We start from the raw sequence: 23248 nt of genomic DNA on the forward strand, positions 1-23248 counted from the left end.
GAAGCAGTGTGGCAGAGTGAATAGAGAGCAGGGCTTAGGGTCCAGAAAACATGGATTCAAATCCACCCTCTGATCCTTCCTACATGTCTGACACTGGGCAAGTCTCAGTCTCCATGTGATCCTGACAGTTCCCTGGGACCTCTCTGCTAGACTGGTTTTCATCAGTTGTTGGAGGGAGTTCACAACCAAGCTCCTCAAGCTGACAAATCACTGATCCCAAGTGTATTTGTGTATACCCACTATCTGCTCTACATGGAGATGGATGGATGGGTGGGTTCTGAACAACTTGGGCAAGGCAGAGGGTAAATGTGCATATTATACATGACAGATAGAACCAGGAGAGAGACTGAATAGTTTCCTATTTTTAAGGAACCTGGCTGCAAAACGTTTGCTCTGGAGTATTTCAATTACCAGGTCCCTTTTAAACATCCTTGTCCATAAAGGTCATACTCTCTGAAAAGTACATATTCTTTCAGTCGATTAGGTAGTGGGAGAAATGACATGAAGACAGGGCAGCGTAGACGTAAGCGTCCCATGCATTTCCGAATCTTTAGACGACAAAGATGTTTTAGGGAACGAGGGTTTGCTAAAATGGAAAAAAAAAATGGTGAATTGTCCCAAGAGTTAGTTGCTTTATCTTTGGATGAACTTAGGGTTCAGTTAGTGAGGATATAAGAATGGCCTAACGATACAGTTTTTACTGCGTTTTTCCTTTTTTAAACTGACTTCTAAATGAACATTATTTAGTACTGGAGAATGGTGCTTTCGCTTCTCATTTCTGCCCACCCTGGTCAAGACTTGTTTAGTATTGTGAGATCAGAAATGTGAGGTCCAGTAAGTAGCCATTTCATGTGAGAACCAGAAGCAGCACCTGGCTGTACTGTTTTTCAACCACATTTCCTAAGGACTTCACATTAAAGTCCTGACCTCATTACATGCTAAGTCCCCAAGATCACCAAGAAGAATGAGAAGACAAGAAGGCATCTGGCAGTAAAGAGATGGGAAGAAGGCTCCCCGTGATGCAAAAGTTTGAATTTGGAGAGACCTATCAATACTGGTTTCTACAGTCAACTGCTGTGACCCCAGAATTGAACCATGATTTACATAGAAAGGGAAGAAATACTACTCACAGAAAACCCTAATAATGTTACTTTGGGGTCCAGAGGAAAAGGGTACTAGCAACAAACCATAAATAGGGTTTTTTTCCTACACGTCCAATTTTCAACCAGGAAAATGAGCGGCTCAATAATAAGGTGAAAAAAGAGGTGCCATCAATACTTTGGCTGAGAAGCCCTGGTACTTACTCAGGACTGAATTGATTTCTGCCCACGATGCCTGTTCTTGGAGTACCGTTCTTAGCTTGGAGCAGATCTGAACTCTGTCAACGTAGTCGAGCATCACCTGAATGACCTTACCCGAGAGGTGTTGCAGCCAAGGCAGAGTGATCACCTCGCAGAACTGAGGAAGAGAAGGACAGCGTCAGCATCAGAGTTGGTAATCAGTGCTGTTCTACAAGAGAGACTGCAAGGTACCCAGTAGGAGTCAGGAGAGCTGGGCCTCTGTGATCCTGGGCAAGGCATTTTACCCCTCAACGCCTCAACTCCAACATCTGTAAAATGCATTGTACTAGAGACTCTCTAGAGCCCCTGTCAGCACTAAGATTATAGAAAACATTTCATGAGCATTTACTGTGTGTGCCATCCCTGTCCTAACATGATGTTATCTTCAAACAGGAGCGTCGAGGAGGACCCCACCATCCATAGGGAATCCCTCTTCAAGGCAGACTCTGTTGGATTGCTTCCCCGACAATGGTGTATACCTCTAGCAAGCATATGTCTCCTTGTTTATACCTTGCCTGACATTTGTTTTTTAACCAGAAGGATTTCAGATGAGGTTTTCTCTATTTTTATATCTTTCAAGGAATCTTAAGTAATTTTGATGTATGAATGGAAACCACCTTTTTGGAAAAGAGTCATTAAGGTAGCATTCTTTTTCTACCAATTTGGGAGAAAATTGGAGGGGACGTTCCAAACAATGAGATCACGGATCCATTTTAGTCTATATCATGATAGAACTCACTTTTCACCTTGAGTGGGTTGGATGTTAGTAACATGAGGTGAGAGAGCTGATCTCTCGTGGCCCTGCCCATACATTCTCGCATTGCTATGGAACAAACCTGTGGTCCAAACACAATTTATATTCTGATGAGTTTTGTTCAAGGCTATGATAGAACTCACCAAGTTAGGTGAAGAGCTCAGGAGCGTAGCATCTTCAACAGTTAATGTTGAAGATGGTTCTGTCTTCCGTGAGGTGCACAGTCTGTCCCAGCCCATGAGATATCATACACCGACATCTTTAGGGAGACTTTACTTGTCCAGTTCTGTCATTTCATGCTGTTCCAGAGGTGCTCTCTGAACGTCACCATCTGCATCTCCACCATGGACTTCCTATTGTTCTCAATGTTGGAGAGTCAAGGGACTATCTACTGACTTGCTTCTCGATCTATGCCTTGAGGTCTTTGAGCATTAGAATTGGTTGAGGAAGTCAAAGAAGCTTATTGTACATTGTATTGCAATTCACGACCCATTTTACAGCCTAAGAGCCGGACAGAACAAGATGTGTGTGTAGTCTCACACACGGATATAAATGTGTATATGTTGTATTGCTAGTAAATAGCAAGCAAATGTCACGTGTGTGACACTTCACATACATGTGAGATTTTAAATAAAGGTTGCACATAGGAGGGGTCTGCTCCCGAAGTCACATGACAGAACTCAGGGCTGACTTAATCATTCATTCGAGCTATAATTCTGCCCTCTAAGACAGCATCTCTCCAAAGGCAATGAGGCATTTTCAATTGTTTCACTCATATTTTATGAGAATTTCTGTTCCTTCCATAAGGAATAGACTTTCTATGCCTATCTGTGATGGCCGTTTGTTTCCAATTCAATGGTGAGATCCCTACACACATAAATCCACACCAGGGTAACGTCACTCACACCAAGTGCTTACCAGTGTATCTCGGATGACAGTTGAGGTCCAGCCTTCAAAAGTGTAGCGGGAATGAACTTTGTCTCCATGGGGACAGTCAAAACATCTCTCCGCATCATACCCATAGTTCAGCAGCAACCTTAGCATGATCTCGTCTTTGAGTGTGTACTGCAGAGCTGATGGGAAATGTAAAGGATTCACTCTACAGACATAATTGACGTTGGCTCCGTGCCGGAGGAGCAGGTTTACCAGCTCATAGTTACCCATTCTGAGGGCTATCTGGAGGCAGTTGACTGGGTCTTGATTGGGCAGCGCCCCAGCGTTCAAGAGCAGCTTAACTGAGGCGACATCGCCATTTGACACAGCAAAATATAGGACTGACTTTCTTTGGTCATCGTAGTGTTTGCGAATTTTCTGATCAAGCATGAAGTTGGCATCAAATCCGACTCGGAGGAGAAACTCAAGGCATTGTGAGTGTGCTCCAGCTGCTGCACAATGAAGGGGGCTGATCCCACTTCTCTTAATGGCAGCGGAATCAGTCGCGGGGACCAAAATCTTTAACGCTCTGAAAACAAAAAAAGAAAAATTTCCAATCGTATTTCAAAATATCCTCAAGCTTCAGTACCAATCCATGGCATATATCTTAGGGCAAAGTGGTCCATTTGGGCAGCTAGGTAGTGCAGTGGGTACAGCTCCAGGCCTAGAGTCAGGAAGAGTTCAAATCTGGCCTCAAGACACTAGTTGGGTAACCCTGGGCAAGTCACTGAACCTGTTTGCCTCAGTTTCCTCATCTGTAAAATGGGCTGGAGAAGGAAATGGCACACCATTCCAGTTTCTCTGCCAAGAAAACCTCGAACAGGGTCACAGAGAGTTAGACATGACTGAAATAACTGAACAACAAAAAAGCAGTCCATTGCCACCACAGCGCTATTCATCTTCCAGTTCCCTTCCAGAAACAAGAATCTGTGCTGACTCTCAGGGTGGCTGTTGCTGTTCTCCAGGTGAATGAGTGAGCAGCATCTTTCTTTGAACGTACCTGACTCGGGTCTTAAACTTCTTATGCCTACTGCCTAACCTTCAGGGACGGTAGAATCTATTCCACCCCAGAACTACGGTGGCGTCTTGGCCGCTAGATCCAACCTTACCCTGTAGTTTCCTGGCCATGGACTGGAGTTGTCTTCTCCTATGTAACACAGACACTCATTGTGCCTTCCCCCCTCCCCTGCAGTATTCCATTCATGACGCCCAACTTCTGCCACCAGTGGTGACGGAGCCAAGCTTGATGCCTCCTTAGTGCTCACATCCCTTCCTCTTGGCCACTATCGCCACTCGTGGAACCTCAGCCTGCATCTCGGCTCACTGATAGTCATCCTTGAGCTATGAAACCATCAATGAGCCGTGAAGGACTGGCCCAGCTTTCCTATGCTGGGGCCCCTCCTCTTTTTGAGTTACAGAGTGCCTTTAGCTTTGAAAATCACCATCTCTCATCAATCAATCAACCAATAAACATTTGTAAAGCACCTACTATATGCCACTCGTGCCCAGATTCACTTTCTGGATTTCTCCTCCTCCTCACCAATCAGCTTCCCTCCCTGGACAAAACCTCTACCCTGAGACCTCGCTCTCCCAATCAATGACTACCTTGCCCAGACCACTACTTCAAAAACGGCCCTGTCAGGCTTCACCTTACTCTCACTTTGACTCACTCTCTGGACTTCTCTTCCTCACCAGGCATGTTGCCCCTGTATAGCTACCCCCCACCCCAGCCAGCTCTCCAACTCCTCTTTATGTTGTTTTTCCCCAGAATGTCTTATTTACTTGTGTTTGTATCTGAAGAGCTTAATCCAGTACCTAGCACATACTAAGAACTCAATAAATGTTTTATCTATCTATGTACCAGGCATTGGGTCCTCTGAGACAAAGGGCCAGTAGGATAGTGTATCTGCATCCATTTTCCTCTGAATTCATATGCTGAATTCATAGTTGGTGAGGACAAACACCCACTCCTGTCAAGTTACATCAAACTTGGTACTTATCAGAATAAAGATCAGTTAGTGTCTGTTCCCAAATATACATTTTTGAAACTTTTCAGCGGCAGCCCACTTCAAGGCCAAGAACTCCAGCTTGCAGATGAGATAATGGCATTCACTCATGATCAATGAATCCCCTATTGGAAAATAAATTAGGCTCTGGTCACCATCTCTCTCCTGGCATAAGACTGCCTCCAAGCCCTCGAACATAGCAGGATACACAAAAGGCTTATTTTAATCAACTTAAAGCATGACTAGTGCATGTATATGGCAGACAATTAGTTCCTTCAAGGTCTGGTCCCATGTCTTATCACAGAAGGGTGCTAATGCACCAAGTCTGAAAGTTTTCTTCTGTCTGGAATGCTGTTTGAATTTCCCTTCTGTCCGATGCTTATGGCCTCTCCCAGTCATCTGTCTAGGGAAATAATCATTAAGGGACTTTACATCAAAGGCATAGTTTTTTTGTAAATCCGTGATAATCACCAAATCATACAAGTATGTTCAGTTCATGATAATTCTTTGGATACAACCATGTAACAAGCATTTCTGCCTTTGCGGGGTCAATATTTGCTCCCCACAGACTTACTTTGTGATCCGCATATTTGATCGGTGCTCAAGCAAAATGGTTATTTGTTGGCCAACAGCAAGGGAACAGCATTTATTAGGTACATGCTATGTGCCAGTCATACTTTAAAAATTATCTCATTTGACCTTCACAACAACCCTGGAAGGTAGGTGTTATTACCCCATTTTATAGATAAGGAAACAGACAGGCTAAGTGACACGGCCAGGGTGATACAGCTAATAAGTGCCTGATGCTGAATTTGAACTCAGGTCTTCCTGACTCTAGGCCCAACACTCTACCCAGTGTGTCACCTAACTGCTAGCTTTAGACCAGCCAACTGGAGCTGCTCTAAAATCTTCAACAGCTTCTTACTGGTCTCTTCCAGCATTTTCCCACTCACAATGAGATCTCCTAGAGGAGACCAAAATCAATAGCAGACCGTGTTGCCCACTTTGTCCACGAGTTGCTGAAGTAACAGGGCCCCAGAAATCTTTTGGGACGTGCTCGAATTGGGAGAGTCCCATCAGATTCTTCTGGAAAGGGTATGTCAATCTATGACCCTGTGGTTCCACTTACCATGCCTGTGAATTTCCAAACCCTAGCTGGCTGGCCATCACCCCCTTATGTGTGTTGCTTCCCCATTATAATGTTAGGTCCCTTGGGACGAGGACTGTCCACTTTTATATTTGAATCCCCAGTGTGGAGCACAGTCCTAGGCACAGAGTAAGCACTAGTATTTTTTTTTCATTCATTTGTAGCAGCCCCTGTGGGGTCACTCTCCCCACATGCACTGCGCTAACAGGCTGGGTCCACAGACGGCAATGATAGCTTCTATGGCAACCTCAACAGGTTGAGGGTTTCCCGGTACTATGCATATTCACAAACCCCCATCTGATATGCTTCCTAGTGATCCTCAGACAGCCAGGGTTAATTTGTTTTTGGAAAGGGATATTTACTAAGGTGGTAGAGTTGGTACAAAACATTCTCCCCCAAAAATCTAGGAAACTCTGTCTCACAAGAATATACAGAGTCCAGGGAAAAGTGGGCTCATGCTTGCAGTTCCCATGTGGCCTTATGGTAAAGCACAGTTCTGGATTATTAAAAGTCCTTTTCTCCCTCTGTGGAATTCTTACAAAGATTACTGAGATCTAGCTCTTTCCTAGACACCCAAGTCCTCAACTCTTCACTGACCCCTCCCTAAATCCAATCAGATGCCAAATCTTGTCAATTCTACCGCCTCAGCATTTCTTCCTTCTCAGAGAGTCTAGGTGAGAATTTCATGAAGGGAAGAAAGCCTGTGGCTACAAATGCAATCCTTTCAGTCAACACCAAAGTTCAAAAATTGACTAGAGCAACGTATAGCCCCAGATGGTGCCTATGTTGAATTTTAATAAGAAACAAGCAATGCTTTTTAAAATTAAGTAATTACCCTTTTGCGGGTTGTTTTTGCTAAGTTTGTGGCATTTATGCTTTCAAAGTTATTAGAACTTCAAACTAAACCCAGACTTTTGGGTCACACACATTATTTTGGTTTTAACTTATCTGGGTTCATGCTGCTTTTTCCCTAATAGAATGTAGGCTCCTGCAGGGCAAGAATAGTGTTGGCTGTTTTGTTTTTTTTTTAATTTCTGGAACCTGGCACATAATAGGCCCTTAATAAATGTTTGTGGAATTGAACTGGACCTAATGTAATTGAATCAAATCAAACTGAATTGCATCAAACTGAATTGAACTGGAAGCCATCGTTGCAAAGCACACTCTTTGGACTTTAAATGATTCTAATAACATTTGGACTTACAACAAATGGCCTCGATCAGCTGCTACATGAATAGGCAAGTGGCCTGAACTCTTGGGGACGTTGGCATCGGCTCCATATTCCAGCAGGAGAGTCAGAGAGTCAGGATTTCCTCCAGCAGCAGCCTCAAGCAAAATGGATGAAGCATCTGAAGCCTGTGAGAGAACATTGGCCCCTGGGAGGACAAATAAAGTTTGTTTGGAGTTTTTTGATGCAGAGCCCCAAGAGTCTTTTTGCAGCACCCCCCCCCCCAATTATTTATCTTCATTATGATTGAACATCTACCACGTATAGACACTATGAAATTCTAGGAGTACATTCATTTCTTTTTTAAAATTTTGAGTTCCAAATTCTCTCTTTCCTCCTGCCTCAATTACCCATTGAGAAGGCAAGCAACATGCTACCTATTCTATAAGTGAAGTCATGCAAAACATTTCCGTACTTGCCATGGCACAAAAACAAATAAATGAATGAACAGAAAATAAATTAATGGAAAGCAAGAAACATAAAGAAAGCTTTTTTAAAAGGTATACTTCAATTTGCACTCAGAGTTCATCAATTCTCCTTCTGGAGATGTATAGCATTTTTCATTATGGGTCCTTTGGAATTGTCTTGGATCATTGTCTTGATCAGAGAAGCTAACTCTTTCACAGTTGATCATCTTTACAATACTGCTGTTACCGTGTACAGTGTTCTCCTAGTTCTGCTCACTTCACTTTGCATCAGTTCATATCATTCTTCCCAGGTTTTTCTGAAGCCATTATTTCTTACAGCACAATAGCATTCCATCACAATCTTATTCTACAACTTGTTCTGCCATTCCTCAATTGATGGGCATCCCTTCAATATCCAATTCTTTGCCACTACAAAAGGGCTGCTATAAATATTTTTGGACAAATAGGTCCTTTTCCTTTTTTCTTTGCTCTCTTTGGGATACAGACCTAGTAGTGGTATTGCTGGGTCAAAGGGTATGCCTGCAGATTTATAGCCCTTTGGGCATAGTTCTAAATTGTCCTCCAGAATTGTTGGACCAGTTCACAACTCCACTAAGAGTGCATTATTATCCTTGCTTTTCCATATCCCCTCCAGCATTTGTCATTCTCCTTTTCTGTCATTTTAGCCAACCCGATAGGTGTGAGGTAGAACCTTAGAGTTGTTTTAATTTATATTTCTCTAATCAATAGTGATTTAGAGCATTTTTATGTGATTATTGATAACTTTGATGTCTACTTCTGAAAACTGCCTTTCTTATCTTTGGCCATTTATCAATTGGGAAATATAGCTCTTATTTTTATAAATTTGGTTCAGTTCTCTATATTTGAGAAATGAGGCCTTTATCTGGCTATAAAATTTTGTTCCTACTTTCCTGCTTTCCTTTTAATTTTGGTTGCATTGATTTTGGAATTTTGGGAATGCAAAAGGGATCCCTGCCCTCAGTCAGCTTACAGTCTGGTTGGAAAGAAAAGGCAGGACCATGAACAAGGGCTGAATGCCAAATGAATGGAAGGGGCAACCAGAATTTCTGGCTTCAGAGGATGGTGAGCTGGGTATGGGCTGGTGGGTCAGGAGGGCTTAGAAGGCTTCTTCTACATGGCACCAAAGGACAGAAAAGGAGCAGTGAGTGGAAGATTAAGAGAGGCCCATTTAGATTTGAAGGAAGGAGGAACTCCCCAAGAATGAGAGTTGGCCCAAAGTGGGCTATGTAGGGAGACAATGGAGGTCTTTGAGCAGAGGATCACCACTTGCTTGTCCAGTAGGTTGTAGAAGGAATTTAGGTCTAGGTATGGGTTGGACTTATAACCCTCTGAGGTTATAAGTTCATGGATTTCAGACTAGAATGGTCCTTACTTCCCTAAGAGATCATATTTTTACAGAGGAGGAAACCGAGGCCTAGCGAGAGGAAGTGACCTGCCCAAAGTAGCGCAGGGAATAGAAATGAACCCAGGTCCCCTGACTCCAAACCACGCAGTCTTCCCCTTGTGCCCCAGCCCTCTATCGACCCTTCCAACCCCAGGAATATGTGATTATGCAATTTAGGGACAGGGGAAGGCACCCTAAAAAATGGAGTAGGGGAGAGGAAACAAGCATTTGTTAAGTGCCGACTATGTGCTAAGCACTTTACAAATATCTCATTTGAAAAGCGCTGATCTAGGACTGGGCAGAACCTGGGTTCCAGTCCCATTTTCTCCGCCTCTAAGTACTGGGTGTCAGTGGGAGCACAAGGGACCAGAAGCGTCATCTTACCCAGGAGCCCTTAACCTGAGGACCATCGACTTGTCTTAGAAAATATTTCGGTGACTTTAGTTCGCTATCACTGTGATGGTAGGTAGGTTATTTTGTGCATTTACAAACATTATTCTGAGAAAGGGTCCCAGGACTTCAACAGACTGCCCAAGGGGTCCATTACACAAGAACGTTTAAGAACCCCTGATCTAACCCAATCCTACCATATTATATGTAAGGAAACGGAGGCCCATAGAGATAAGGTGACTTGGTCCCTTTAAAGATGAGATTTTAGCCTAGACTCTCTGATTAAATCACAAATAAATTAAATTAAATAAATTAAATCTAAATAAATTTATCACACCCTCTCTGAGCCATGCATATAGTGGGCACCCAACATCTGTTGGATTTAATTTGAAATGAATTAGGCCTCAGCTCCCTTCTCCACGAGATAATGAAACTGGCAAGTGATATTGTGAAAAGACCACTGTGTTTTCAAAAGATCTGGGTTCAAATCCCATCTCTCCCACTGTGTGACCTTGACTCACTTAACCTCAACAGTTAAGCCTCAGTTTCCTCATCTGTAAAATTGGCAGTTGGGTGTCAATGATTTCTAAGGCTCTTTCGGATCTAAAAACCAGCAAATCACTTGAATGAGAGGGACCTTAGGTCTCAAATTCTGTTGTTCCATGACCTGTTCTTAGACAGATGAGTAGGATTTGAATAAGGAGAAAGAATGGAGAAAGACATGCTAGGCTGGGACATGAGCAAGTACGGGCAGAATCTCAGTGAAAACCCCAAGCAACAAAAGGGCGTACCAAGTAGGAGACTCTAACCTCAGTTAGACACCAGGATTTTCTTTTATTCCAGCATTCACGCCATGATATAAGGCACCTACTATGTGCACACAAATAATTCTCTTCCATCATTTTTTAAGGGCCTTTCCTCCAGTATTGGCTAATTGTATGACCATGGATAAGTCTTAGCTGCTCCATCTTTAAATGGGCATGTTAATCAATCAACAGGTATTTATGAAGCACCTACCGGAATCTGCAAGCCAGTTTTCTAAGCACCGAGAATAGAAATACAAAAGGGAGACGGTCCCTGCCCTCAAGAAGCTTCCCATCCCCTAGCCTAAGAGATTGTAGCTCAGGTAGTGATAATTAGGAGATGCTGGGGCAGAATGAATACGGTGCTGAGCTAGCAAGCAGGAAGGCACACTGGCTGTGTCACTGTGGGCAAATCACTCAATCACTATGTGCCTCAGTTTCCTCATCTGCAAAACGAGGAGGTTAGACTTAATGTTCCTTCTAACTTCCTTCCAGCTCCAAATCTATGTGGGAGGTTCAAGGCGCACTTCTCAAGCCTCCTAACTAGGTGACCCTGGCTGGGAAAATCATTTTATTATTATAGGCCTCAGGGGACTGTCTAGGAGATAGGCATCAGAGGAGGGAATCACCACACCCGGAATTGCTTACCCTTTTGTAGTAAGAGTTCCATCACTTCCGTGTGCCCACCTTGGGCAGCGAGAGCGAGTGGCGTGAATCCATAGGTGCTCTGCGGGTCGGGATCAGCCCCCGAACGCAGCATGAGGTCCACCATGTCCTTCCTGCCCAGCCGGGCAGCCTCATGCAATGCCGTCCTCTTGTTAGCACAGCGCAAATTCACTTTGGCGCCAAAGGTGATCAGCAAGGAAGCCATGTCATAGGAATGGTGCTTGACAGCTAGGAGAGCATGGGAGAAAGACACAGTCATCCTTTCCCAACAGGAGCTAAAGGCTAGGAGGGCAAACAACCTTCACCCCCTTCAGGTCTGATGGTGGCTTGCCCTATTTTGAAAATCGAATACAAAACCAAGTCACTCCTTTGCAAAATTCTCTTTGCCAGATATTCAGAGGTAGCTAGTGGCATGGTGGATAGAGCATCAGGCCTATAGGCAGGAACACCTAAGTTCAAATCTGCCCTCAGACACTTACTAGCTGTGTGACTCTGGACAAGTCATTTAACCTCTGTCTCAGTTTCCTCATCTGTAAAATGGGAATAATAATTCACAAAGAGATGATCAAAGGAGATGATATTTATAGAAAGCTTTTAACCCAGTGCCTGGTGCATAGTAGGTCCCATACAAATGCCTACTACCCCCCTCCCCAACAATTCCACTCAAGTTCTTCTTTGATGTGTGGAGACAATAGTCCTTGAGGGCCAAACAGTGAAGTATAAGCTCTAGAAGGTCCTTCTGAGCTGGTAAGACACCAAATATGGTCCAGGTATTGGACGTGTGTCCCATCCAAGGACCGACTGAGCCAAATTTGGAGACGCTGCTCTCTAGAAGGTTGTTGCCCAAGTTCAAGAGCTTTAACTAAGGTAGGGCCACCAGGGCTGTGTCCAAGGATAGAAAATTTAGCTGACACTGACAGCACCATCTGGGAATGCCTTTCTTATCCCCCCTTTCCTCCTCTGTCCACCAGGCTACCTCCTGACAGCGGCAGCTTCAACTCAAGGCTTGCTCCCCCTCCCCTACCCTGCAGCTTAGAAATTTAGAGGGCAAAGATAATACTGCCCTGACATTCCTCCCCTGCCCAGGCAGACTTGGCCTCATACCGGGGGTATGCCTCTTGTGTAACTGGATACACCTCTTCTCCTGATAGCCACACCCCAGGTAAGCCTCCCACCCTCTCTCCCTCCGCCATATGTATAGTATTGACTGAGCACAGCTCTCTTCAGCTAGTGGCAACCATGGAGGAGTTACAATCAATGCCAAAGGGAGACAAAGTCAACCCCAGTGAGCAACATGACCCTTTCAAAGATTCAGAGTATTTGTTAAATAATATTGTACATTCTGGTTTTCTGACAGAAAATAAGGTCCTTGAGGACAGGAACTTCACCCATAGTAATTGCTTAATAAATACTCACTAATTAATAGGGGACACAAAATGAGGTATTAGGAATATGCTAGTAATGGGGAGCTGTTGTGTGTGGGAGTGAGGAGGATGTCAGGGAGGGCATAGATCTGTAGGGACAGGGCACCTTGTCAGTCAGTCAACAAGCATTTATTAAGCACCTGCTCTGTGCCAGCCAATTCCTGCCCTCAAGGAGCTTACAATCTAATTGGAGAGACAACATGCAAACAACTAGTTATGGATAATGTAAAGGGGAGGTAATGTCAGAGGGAAGGTGTTAGCAGCAGGGGAAAGCCTACAAGGGACCAGAGTGACAGAAGGAAGAGCCTCGCACCCAGGACAATAAGGAAAGACCAGCTCTGAGGGTTTGGCCCAGCACCTGTGCTTTGATGCTCAGGTAGCCAGTAGGGGCTTGTTTCTATTCCCCAAAGGTCCTCTTCTAAAATCTGTCAAAAATCCTTCACCAACATCAACAATTTTCACCACAATTCTCTATTCACCTCTGTGGAGCCTTTGAGTTGGGCCACCCTTGATTAAGGAAGGGAGGTTTTCATTTACCCATAAGTAAAGGAGAATGGCCTTCTTCATTCTGAGCATTGCAGTCACAGTCATTGAGAAGAAGAAAGTTGGTGTTTTCCACAAGGCATTTGTCTACTGCCAAGAAGAGTGGAGTCTCACCTTTCCGAGTAGTTTGCTCCCATAGTCTGGGTGGTGAACCTGAAAGACCCCATTGGATAAAAGAGGTTAAGTAATGGAGGGGCTCCCTAGGAGCAGGGAGGGAGGAGCCAAGGGAAGCAGCTACCTTTCAGAGTGAGTTCCAAGATGTGTTTGTTTAATTGGGTCGCCGCATGGTGCAAAGGGAGCCAGCCCGTCTGATCCGTCTCCTCAAATGCCGAAAAGTGCACAGACAGCTTTGATAGAGCATCTTCCTCACCTGTAGAGGACAAGCTCACCTTTGGCATGCAGGGCCATGACTCCCGCCCCCTCCCCTGAGCAGACTCAGCCTATAAACCCTTGCTGCCCATTTGGGTCCTGTTAGACCCATCTATCTGTGCCAATCTCATTCCGCCTACTGGAGCAAACTCCCTGAACGGCATTTTGTTTGACTTAGCCTCCCCCACGGTGCCTTGTACACAGCAAGTAGCTGATATGTTGGGTGAATGGGTTTGTTGAATGACTGTTCACCGAGTTAGCCAATTGCCTCACATGCACAAAGCACATGAGGTGGAAAAATGGAGTTTGGGTATCAGTTGCCTGTGGAAGGTCCAATAAACGGGGTGGAAATTTGGCTTTGGAGTCAAATGACTTGGGTTCAAAGTCTTTCTTTTGCCTTAGCACAGTGCCTGGCATATAGCAGGTGCTTAATAAATGCTTATTGCCTGACTGGATCTACCACTTACTACCTCTGTGACCTCAAGCAAGTCACATCCTCTCAGAGCCCTGTTTCTTCATCTGCAAAATGAAAGGATTGGACTAGATTATCTCTAAGGTACCTTTCAGTTCCAAGAACAGCCCATGTTTGCCTAATGCTTTTGAAGCGTTCTATTGCCTGGACGGTTAATTTATCCTCCTTCCTACCATCTTGCCTGGGGAAGTAGCTTCCGTTGTCCCAAAGGGAAAAAAAGTTCTTTAAATTATTATAATCATATCTTACCATAAACCCTTGAGGGTAGAATAAGGAGGGTACTTAACTGCCTTGATTGCTTCAACAATCTTCTTATATTCTGGGCTCAACAAAGAATGGAGACTAAAAGGAAAATAAAGAAAAGAAAGAAATTGCCACTCCAGTGATGGGGGTGAAAATAGGTTTTTTTTTTAACATCAAATGAGAAGAAATGAAGACATTAGGGATCTAGGAAAGAAATCTAGGACTAAGCAATTCCTAGTAACTAACACAATAAGGCACGGAGCAAACCACACACTGTAGGAGAAACTAAAATGCACGCACTGGTGCGTAGTGACCATTTGCATCTATGGTGTCAATGGTGTTAAACAAGACTAATGAATGAAAAACACAAGTCAGAAGCTACCAAGTGGATGGTGCAGTGAGGGGTCAGGGAAGGACGGCAATATATGCGAAACCAAAAGGTCTGTCTTAGCTCTGACACACACTGGCTATGTGACCCTGGGCAAGTCACTTAACCTCTCTGAGTTTTTCTTTTTTTAATCTGTGAAGGAGGAGTAATCATAGAGGTATTACCTATTCTTAGGGGGTTACTTGAAGAAGCTGTTTTGTTATGTGATAAAGGATGAGGATAGCCCTGAGCTTTCACTAGTTTAAGGAACTCGTAAGTGAAATAACTCCCTCCACCAATGCCTGTTATCATCTGCACTACAATTTATTGTCTCAGAGCAGGGGTTCTTAACCTGGAGTCTGTAAAATTTTTTAAAAATATTTTGATAACTGTTTTTCAATAGGATTAGTTTCTTTTGTAATTACAAAGTGATCACAGTGCCTAACACATACCAGGTGCTTACTAATTGACTAATCCTGTGCATTTTATTTTATGCATTTTAAAACATGATTCTGAGAAGGGGTCCTTACATTTTACTAAACTTCCCAAGGGGTCCAGGACACAAAAAAAGATTAAGAAATCCTGTCTTAGAGGGTTTCCTTGAGTACCGAGACATTGTGTAACTTGCCTAGGGTCCTATAGCTACTATGTATCAGAGAAGGGACTTTTGCCCTGATCTTCCTGGCTTCATAGTGCTATATAGGTATGAGCTATCACAAGTATTGTCATAAATAACACATTCAACGTATCTACAATGAGGACGCCATTACCTGTCGTTGTCCTCTGCATGCTGTACGGTCTCTGGCTTGTGCGTATCCTGTAAACTCTGCTGAATGACAAATTGGGTGGCAATGTCTTCGTCCAAGTCTTCATCGGTGCTGTAGTTATTCATGCGTGTGTGTGTTGCTTTAAACCACAATCTAAGCAATGCTTAAATTATTGTCGTTGTTGTTTGTCCTCAGTTGTAAACTCCAAATTACAGCTGCATTTAAGAAAATTGCCACAGGGGTAGAACTGATCACTGAAGAAAATGCTGGGGGGAAAAATATATTTTTTAAACTTCATTTAAAAAGACCAGATTCTGAGAGCTTTACATTGTTTTCTGAATTGGTTATTTCTTAGTTTTAAATCATCTGAAATGATGCAGAGAACTGGGGGGCATTTAATGGTCATTAAATGAACATGATCATTTGGAGAATCATAGACTGTCAGAGCTAGAAAAGATCTCAGTGGTCATCTGGTCCATGCAATACCTGAAGAAGAATCCCCTTTATAACATCCCAGACTAGTGGTCATACAGCTTCTGCTCGGATGACCTCCAGTGACAGGATGCCTACTACCTCCTGAGACACACCCCTTCCACTTTTGGACAGCTCTGATCATCAATAAGTTATTTGCCTAGAGTTTGCCTGAATCTTTATTACATAAATAAATGTATATCCCTTGTACTTACACAGTTACAAAAAGTTATTGTTCCTTTCTATTAGAGTCACTAGGAAATCCTTCTGCCTATGGAACCAGGATTGGACTCAAGCATAGTCTCTTAAAAATTCAGGATATATAACAATGTTTCGTTTTGTTTTGTTTTTTCAGCAAGAACTGGGCTGGGAACCTTATTCACTTTTCCATTCCTTCTCTTTCCTGTAGTACAGCAAGCAGAAAAAAGAAAATTCAGTAACGAATGGCAGTAGTTTTAATCCAGGCTGAGATTGCTTTGGGATGGTCTCCCACTCCCTGTGAGGACATTCCCTCCACCAATGCATATCAGTCACTCATCTGTAGTCTTTAGTCTTAGTAGAGCTGCCTGAGGGCACCCAAAAGTTAAGTGACTTGTCCAGTGCCACGCGGTTAGTATACGTCAAAGTGAGGAGTCGAACCTAGGTCTTCCTGCCTCTCTCTTCTATACCAGGCAACCTCTTGAGAAGGGGGGATGGGGAAGGAAGGGGACAAGCACGTATTAGTAAGACACTGAAAGCATTTAAACCCAATAATGAGGAATAGCACAAATTTCTCTCAGTGCCTGTAGCATCCTCTCCCAGGATGCATTTCCTGCGCCCAGCATGTTGAGAAGAACTTGTATATTCCATTAGTAAATACATTTTTTAAATAAACCAGCATACGAACAAGTACACTTTCATGAGAGCGTAAAAATCAGCCTCGCCTGTCCAAATCAGAGATGTTCCAGGCAATCCTGCCTTGTTTCCACTCTGCTTAGAAAAAGAACTCGCTACAAACTCAAGCTTCAGTGTTTTTACCTTTTCTTGCATCCGTTAAAACAGAACTGAAGTTGGAAACTTTAAGAGCGTAACCAGCCTGAAGATTTTCATTGACACTCAAGTAATCTTCCCTCTCCTACAGTGCTGTGAATAGCCTTACTATAAATACCCAATCATAAGACAGCCTGGCATAGACTGGCTTTTCACATGTGGACTGGCTATGTTTGGAAACAGAAGCTTCACGGGTAGAGCCACAAAAGACAAATGGAAAAGATTTAACGTCTTGGACTTTGCTGGCCAAGGGGAGGTAAAAATGGAAGTCCCTACAGGACAGGAGCGGCTCCTCGGCCCAGTTCCTCTATGACTCTCCTTTCACTTCTATTCCCATATCCTAAGCCAACCCAAAATTGTCAATGTCAGTGATAAAGGCAACAAAATTAGGTTTGACCTGGGTTATCAGTTAGCCATTCTGAAAGTCCAGAATGCATTGGGCAGCTGCTTTATTTGGACCACAGTGCTGACCTTAAGGTGTCCTAGGGAACACGAGTTTAAGATAAACAGAATATTTAAATATAATCTGGGCTCAAAAATATTCATTGGTTAAAAAAATAGTAAGACCTCAGCATTGTGAGGTTATACCAGATGATGAGAACATTAATGATTAAAAACAATGCCATTTCCACACAGCACCTCTCATGGCTGTGAAAGAAAGTAAGGAATTCGGAAGCCAGCTAGGAGCCATAATTGTAAACTAGCTTTACCATCATCTTTGCATGCATCCTTCATGTCTCCAGGTAGCAGATTCTTTGGTATAGAGTATCATTCATGAGAACAACCCCAAAAGAGTTTCAGAGAGCTAGAGAAAAGGAATGACTCCTTCCATGAGTCTTTGTTATATACATATATATGTATGTATGTATTATATGTGTATATATGATTCATTATGATATATAACACAGTATATAGATACATTGTATACATTATATATAATTATTATATATAATGCATATAATGCAATAAAGGGGATAAGGACATTTGCCTGCCTGACCTTGTCTAGAGTCTCCAAGGGAAGGGCAGTTTGAGATGTTAATCAGCAGGTAAGTCAATCTAATTTGGAAAACCCAACACACAAGCTTCGGGTGGGGTCTGTTGTCATTATTCACCCTTGTTTTCAGAGAGGACCAATGACTTGCACCTGAATTGGATTTAAGTGAGGCTGAGTTGCACAAAGTCACCAGCCTCACTCTCTCTTCCTGAGTCATCAAAGTCCAGTGGCAAGACAAAAGTCATCCTGACTAGTGATGGCCTGGGATACAGTGGATGACCTTGGGGTCTCCGATGTCTGACCAAGCTCTAAGTGCTCCACAGTGCCTGCTTCAGCTGCCTCCTTGGCTGTTGGAACAAATAGTTCTCACCTACCCATTTTGTCAAGGGAAGACTTCATGCGCTTGGGGTAGACGTCCACCTAAGTCACAGATGGGTTTGAGACCCATCAGTTACCTTCAACCTGGCTTAGTCCTTCTGACAAGATGGTTTTATCAGGGTGTGGCCGCTGCACATGCTACAGCTTCTTGAAGAGGTGAGAGCTGAGTGCCAGATGGACACCAATGGATGAGCATCCCAGAAAAGGGCTCAGCAGCCCTCCCACCAGAGATGCTCACCCCCACCCGGAACACCCCGTACATTCCTGTAGCCATCCTGGCTTCCCTGGAGCATCTCTCTGGTCAGTCTGACCTCTACAGCAAGCTTTTGGGTTAGACAATTTTCTAGCCACATAAAGCTAAGTTCAACAATACTAATAAAGGATAATATTTTCTCCATAATCCCTTCTTTTGAAGCTTAAAGCCCAGCATTCTCATACAAGCTAAAGCATAATAACAGAAGCAGAAATCTGGGTTACGATTTCAAAGGGAGTTCATTAAATAACTTGACTCAGTGGAGTCAGCTCATCTGGCTAGAGATTGATAGAATTCCTTTAAGGAGGAGTAGGAGTCAGATTAGAGAAAAACTCTTCCCAACGTCTCATAGTCAGAGGGATCAATTTGAGTATATTTCAGGGGTTACAGGAGCGGGAACTTAAATTGACACCAGGAAACAGGTACAGTGTGGCCATGAGTATCACAGAAATCTTAATTCCATGATTCCTTCAACGTCATAAAAGTAGAAGAATCTTAGTTAAGCATAGCCATAATCTCATACATGCCTTAAGGAGGCAAACCTTGGGAAACAGACTCTGTAGGTAAACTAAGTCAGGTTACAGATTAAACTACACTTAGAGAGTTCACAATGGACTGACTGAGGGAGGAGATTTATGTATCACTAAACTAACCAAGAAAACTATGGTCAAGGAAATCTTTACCCAGTTAGCTAGGGGAATAACTAAGTCATTTGGGGAGCTCAGACTTCCCTTTGGCTTCTACCTGAGGGATGTCCGTTAACATTATTCTTCCACAAGTCAAGTTTGGGTCAGGCGAGGTTAATATAGACAGAAGACTTGTAGTTGACCAAAGAGTTGCAGGAGGAATGGCCTTAATCCCCAAACAATAAATAAAAGGAATCTGAGCATAGCCTTCTGTCAGGCAACCATAAACACCATGAAACATTAAAGCCAAATGCAATATAGTAATGATCATCAATATTAAATAATATCAAGTCTCCTTGTTTCTGGTCACCCACTCTCAATGGCCATTTAAACAGCTTATCTCAGCCTGAGTCCAAGCTGTCAAATATTGATGTGACATTGATAACCATCTTGATATTCCCCTACTCAGATTAATCAGTATTTATTCAGTTTATTGTGATTCGATGGATATCAGCGATTGTTTTGGGGAATTAAGCAGAACCATTTTCAGTTTAAGTTAGTTATGTATGTTAATACTGTTAGGATAGGAATTATGAATTCTACATTCATTTATCTACATATAAATCTATAAATCTGCAATTTATTGATGATTATATTTATCAGCTAGATTCATATTATTGGTTAGAAATGTAAAAAGAATGTAATTTCTGCATTACTCTGCTCCCCCACATTCTGTAATGTGCTATAATAAGGTTCGTTTGCCTCCTCACTCCTATGAATCACAAACACCCAACTCTCTAGTAACCTGTGATTCAAATTCATAACTTCCTTGGACCCTAAGATACTGTTTATCAAACACTAGGTTCTTCTGACTTGTGGAAGGCCCTTAGATGTTGTTGAAAGGGTCTTATGACTTTGGAAAGACCCTACTGGGATGACCGAGAGTTGATGACCTGTGGAAGGTCTCATGACCTGTAAAAGGCCTGTTGACAAAGTGGTTATAATTGATGGACATTTCCCTTAGCCAATCATAAGATTTCCCCACTTCTGGAATTAACTAATCAGTCAATTAATTGTAACACCTCCTTCTATGTTTCATGCCCTCCTAAAAGTATAAAAGTAGCCAAAGGGAGGAGTCCCTGAGCATGAGGAAAATCTTGGACCCAAATAATTGGGCACCCTTGGACTTCCTAATGAACTGATTAATCACATTTGAAGTTCTCATGACTTTTGCTACAGACTGGAATCTTCCAGCCCACAGAATGGCCAAACAATCTATCAGACAAAACTTACTCTTTACTATTTAAGTCCCCCACTTTGGCTGAAAGAGGTCTATTACTTCAGGGCTTCCCAAGACAATGCCAACCAAAAAGATCCCAAGGAACCTCACAGACAAGGCTGATTTCCAAAGTCTGTGCTACATTTCTTTTCCAACAGTAAGTGATTATCCATTGCGAAGCAAAATAGACTCAATTAAATACTTAATAGTTTTCCAACATTATGACCACATTCTTTAACAGCTCAATTCATAATCTAACAGCATCCAGATTAAAAGAGAAGTTAATTTTCTAAAGATACAAATGTCACCCTCTGGGCACTATTTTCAAGTTAACAGCATTTCTTGTACGATGGTTTCACAAAATTCACAATACAAGAAAAATTAGAAGTCTAACAATAACATAAGCATTATTATCTTTAAAATATAACACAAAATTTTTTGTCAAATAATATCAATTCAGTTGAATGCACTTTCAAATGCTCTTATATAGAAAATCACCTCATTTTTCTATCAATTTGGCATTCTATATTAATTGCATTCAAAAACCAGTATTGAGTAATTACACTTAGTAAAACTAGTAATAGCTAACATTTGTATAGCACTCACCATGTGCCAAGTACTTTGCAATTTTTGTCATTTGAGCCTCACAACAACCCTAGGAGGAAGGTGTTGTTATCATCCCATTTTACAGTTGAGAAAACGAAGCAAACAGAAGTGGACTGACTTGCGTGGGGTCACACAAAGCGGTAAGTTTCTATGGAATTCAGGTTTCCTTGATTCATGTAGTTTTCAAGCATATTGCCTTAATGCTAAATATCAAATGTATTTTGCATTAAGTTCTTATTTACCACAATTATTCTAATAGAAGAGCACATCTCACTTTAAATGAAACCACATAATAATTTAGTTTCAGGACAAATTTCAACCAAATCAAATCTGTACTTACAATCACAAATGCTAACAGTGAAAACCTCATTACAGACCCACTGCTTCACATGAGGTCACTTTCAAAGATTCATCCCCTTCTTTCACAGCCCATGACGCTCTAAGGTTCTCCAAAGCGTATCCTTCTCAAGTACTTCCACGCTTGAATTTTATTTCTATGATTTCCATTTGATAAATGTCATAACTTGATAGATACTATCTGTCTGAAACTGCTAACAGGTACTCCTCTAAAAAGTTTCTCATATCCGTCTTATATCAATGAGAAAAAAAAGCTTTCTCAAACTTCAAATCCAGACTTCAAATCCTTTCTTTCAAACCCTCCATGTGGTCAGTGCAAAAGGACTTCAACTTTCTTTAAGGTTCTGTCCTCTCCCCTTTTATCTCTACTAGCTTAAACCTTCTCTCTTGTGTCCCTATCTACCCAACCCCTTAACTTTGATTAAAGCCTACCAACTTCCAAATCAACCTTCCTTCTCATGCTCTGATTCCACACTTTTTTTTTTACCTTAGCAGCCTTTTCTTAAAGAAGCTCATCTTATTTCCCAATCATACTATAGTCTAACACTCCACTGAATCTCTCCTGCACACATTTCCTCATACAATACTAATTAATTGCTAACCTTTCACTTCTTGACTTGCATAGTCTGTTTTAATTTAGATGATTTAGCCACTAAATTACCTAAACAATCACATTCTGTTCAATCATTTCAAACTAACTTCTATTCTGTTATTCTCTATTTGGTGAAATCTCCCTCTACCAAAAAAAAAAAAAAAAAGCAAATATCACCCTCCAGGAAGGGCAGAGAGTAATAGAAGCATGTGCTGTTTACCTGAAATCTTATTCCTACCTGCAAGCCTCCAAAAATCCACTAAGATTTTGAGCAGTTACAAAAACCTTTCAACCTTCTTTTGGAAATTTACAGTAAAGATAGTACATTTCAGTTACAAATTTGGTCTCTAGTTTATAATGCCATAAATTTATACAAACCAAGAAAAAGATTTCCTTTCTCTGCAATCTCCAACCTGACCAGGGTTGCAAAGGCAGAGAAAAGGAATCTCCATTTTCCTTTGTCTCCCACTGAAAGTCTAATCAAAAGGGTAGGTAGAAGTGTTTCTGCTTAATATTACAGACAGCTGGGACAGCAGCTGTACACGTGAAACTTCATTAGTCTTCCCCTCCTTTCTAAGCATCCTTTCTGATTTATTTACCCGTCTTTATGGGTGACAAGGCATTCCCTTTCAAAGTTCTCCAAGGTAAATATGACCTTGTGCCCATTAGATGACCCCTGAAGTGGAAGCCCCCACTGACACCTACCCAAGGGAGCCTACCAGATTTGAGACCCCCTCCCTATTTGAGAGTCAACTGAAGTGAATAGAGGTAGAACAGCTCTGGATGTTGGAAGACCTGAATTCAAACACCCTGCTGACCCTCACCACCTGTGCAACCTTGGGCAGGCGCCTCAGCAACCCTAGGTCCCATTTCCTTACCTGTGAAATGAGCATATTAGGCCAGATGGCCTCGAGTGTCCTGCCCAGCTCCAGATTTATGATCCTGTAATTCTGCTTACAACAGAGTACTTTGTGAGGGCCAATTAGGCTTTCAGACGCAGGGAATGCTTGCTTCAAAAGCATCAGGAAAACGTGGGCTGTCACTGCTACATTTTCAGCTGGGTAGAGCAGGGACAGAAAGGCACAGGGCAGTCCATGGTGAAGAAAGCCCCTTTCCTAGGTCAGCTCCTAGTGTAAGAGAATTACCTGGAACACTGACTCAGACGGGGTCCCAGTCTGTGTCTCGTCTGCCTCTGAGCACAGCTCTCCATCCACCGTACCACACTGCCTCTCATCAAGTATAGGCGGTTAATGCTTTGTTTTTTACCTGAGCCAAGGAGCAGGGGAGAGAATGAAGAGAGCCTTGCTGGGATTGGTCAGTTCCTCCCAGACCCTCCAGTCCAGCCACGCTCACCCCTCGCTCTCCAGGCTCCTTTCCT

At 42.6% G+C, this 23248-nt stretch overlaps 1 protein-coding gene across 3 annotated transcripts; it reads right to left on the reverse strand.

The window, feature by feature from the left end:
• Nucleotides 1-407: 407 nt before the first annotated feature.
• ASB14 (ankyrin repeat and SOCS box containing 14) lies at nucleotides 408-15410 on the reverse strand. Of its 3 annotated transcripts, XM_027863706.1 has the most exons (10): nucleotides 15289-15410; nucleotides 14196-14250; nucleotide 14165; nucleotides 13306-13437; nucleotides 13062-13220; nucleotides 11083-11328; nucleotides 7385-7556; nucleotides 3013-3556; nucleotides 1305-1458; nucleotides 408-586 (listed from the first exon to the last, which is right to left on the reverse strand). In XM_027863706.1, exons 1-10 carry the CDS (start codon nucleotides 15408-15410, stop codon nucleotides 408-410), a joined length of 1764 nt encoding a protein of 587 aa, XP_027719507.1. The 3 variants fall into 3 exon arrangements, with proteins under 3 accessions (XP_027719507.1, XP_027719505.1, XP_027719506.1); XM_027863704.1 differs by lacking the exon at nucleotide 14165 and having other exon boundaries at nucleotides 13306-13456; nucleotides 14214-14250; XM_027863705.1 differs by lacking the exon at nucleotide 14165 and having other exon boundaries at nucleotides 7385-7536; nucleotides 11069-11328; nucleotides 13306-13456.
• Between the last annotated feature and the right edge of the window lie 7838 nt (nucleotides 15411-23248).

This window comes from Vombatus ursinus, unplaced genomic scaffold (genome assembly GCF_900497805.2).
Source record: "Vombatus ursinus unplaced genomic scaffold, bare-nosed wombat genome assembly UNPS02014773.1, whole genome shotgun sequence".
NCBI lineage: Eukaryota > Metazoa > Chordata > Mammalia > Diprotodontia > Vombatidae > Vombatus > Vombatus ursinus.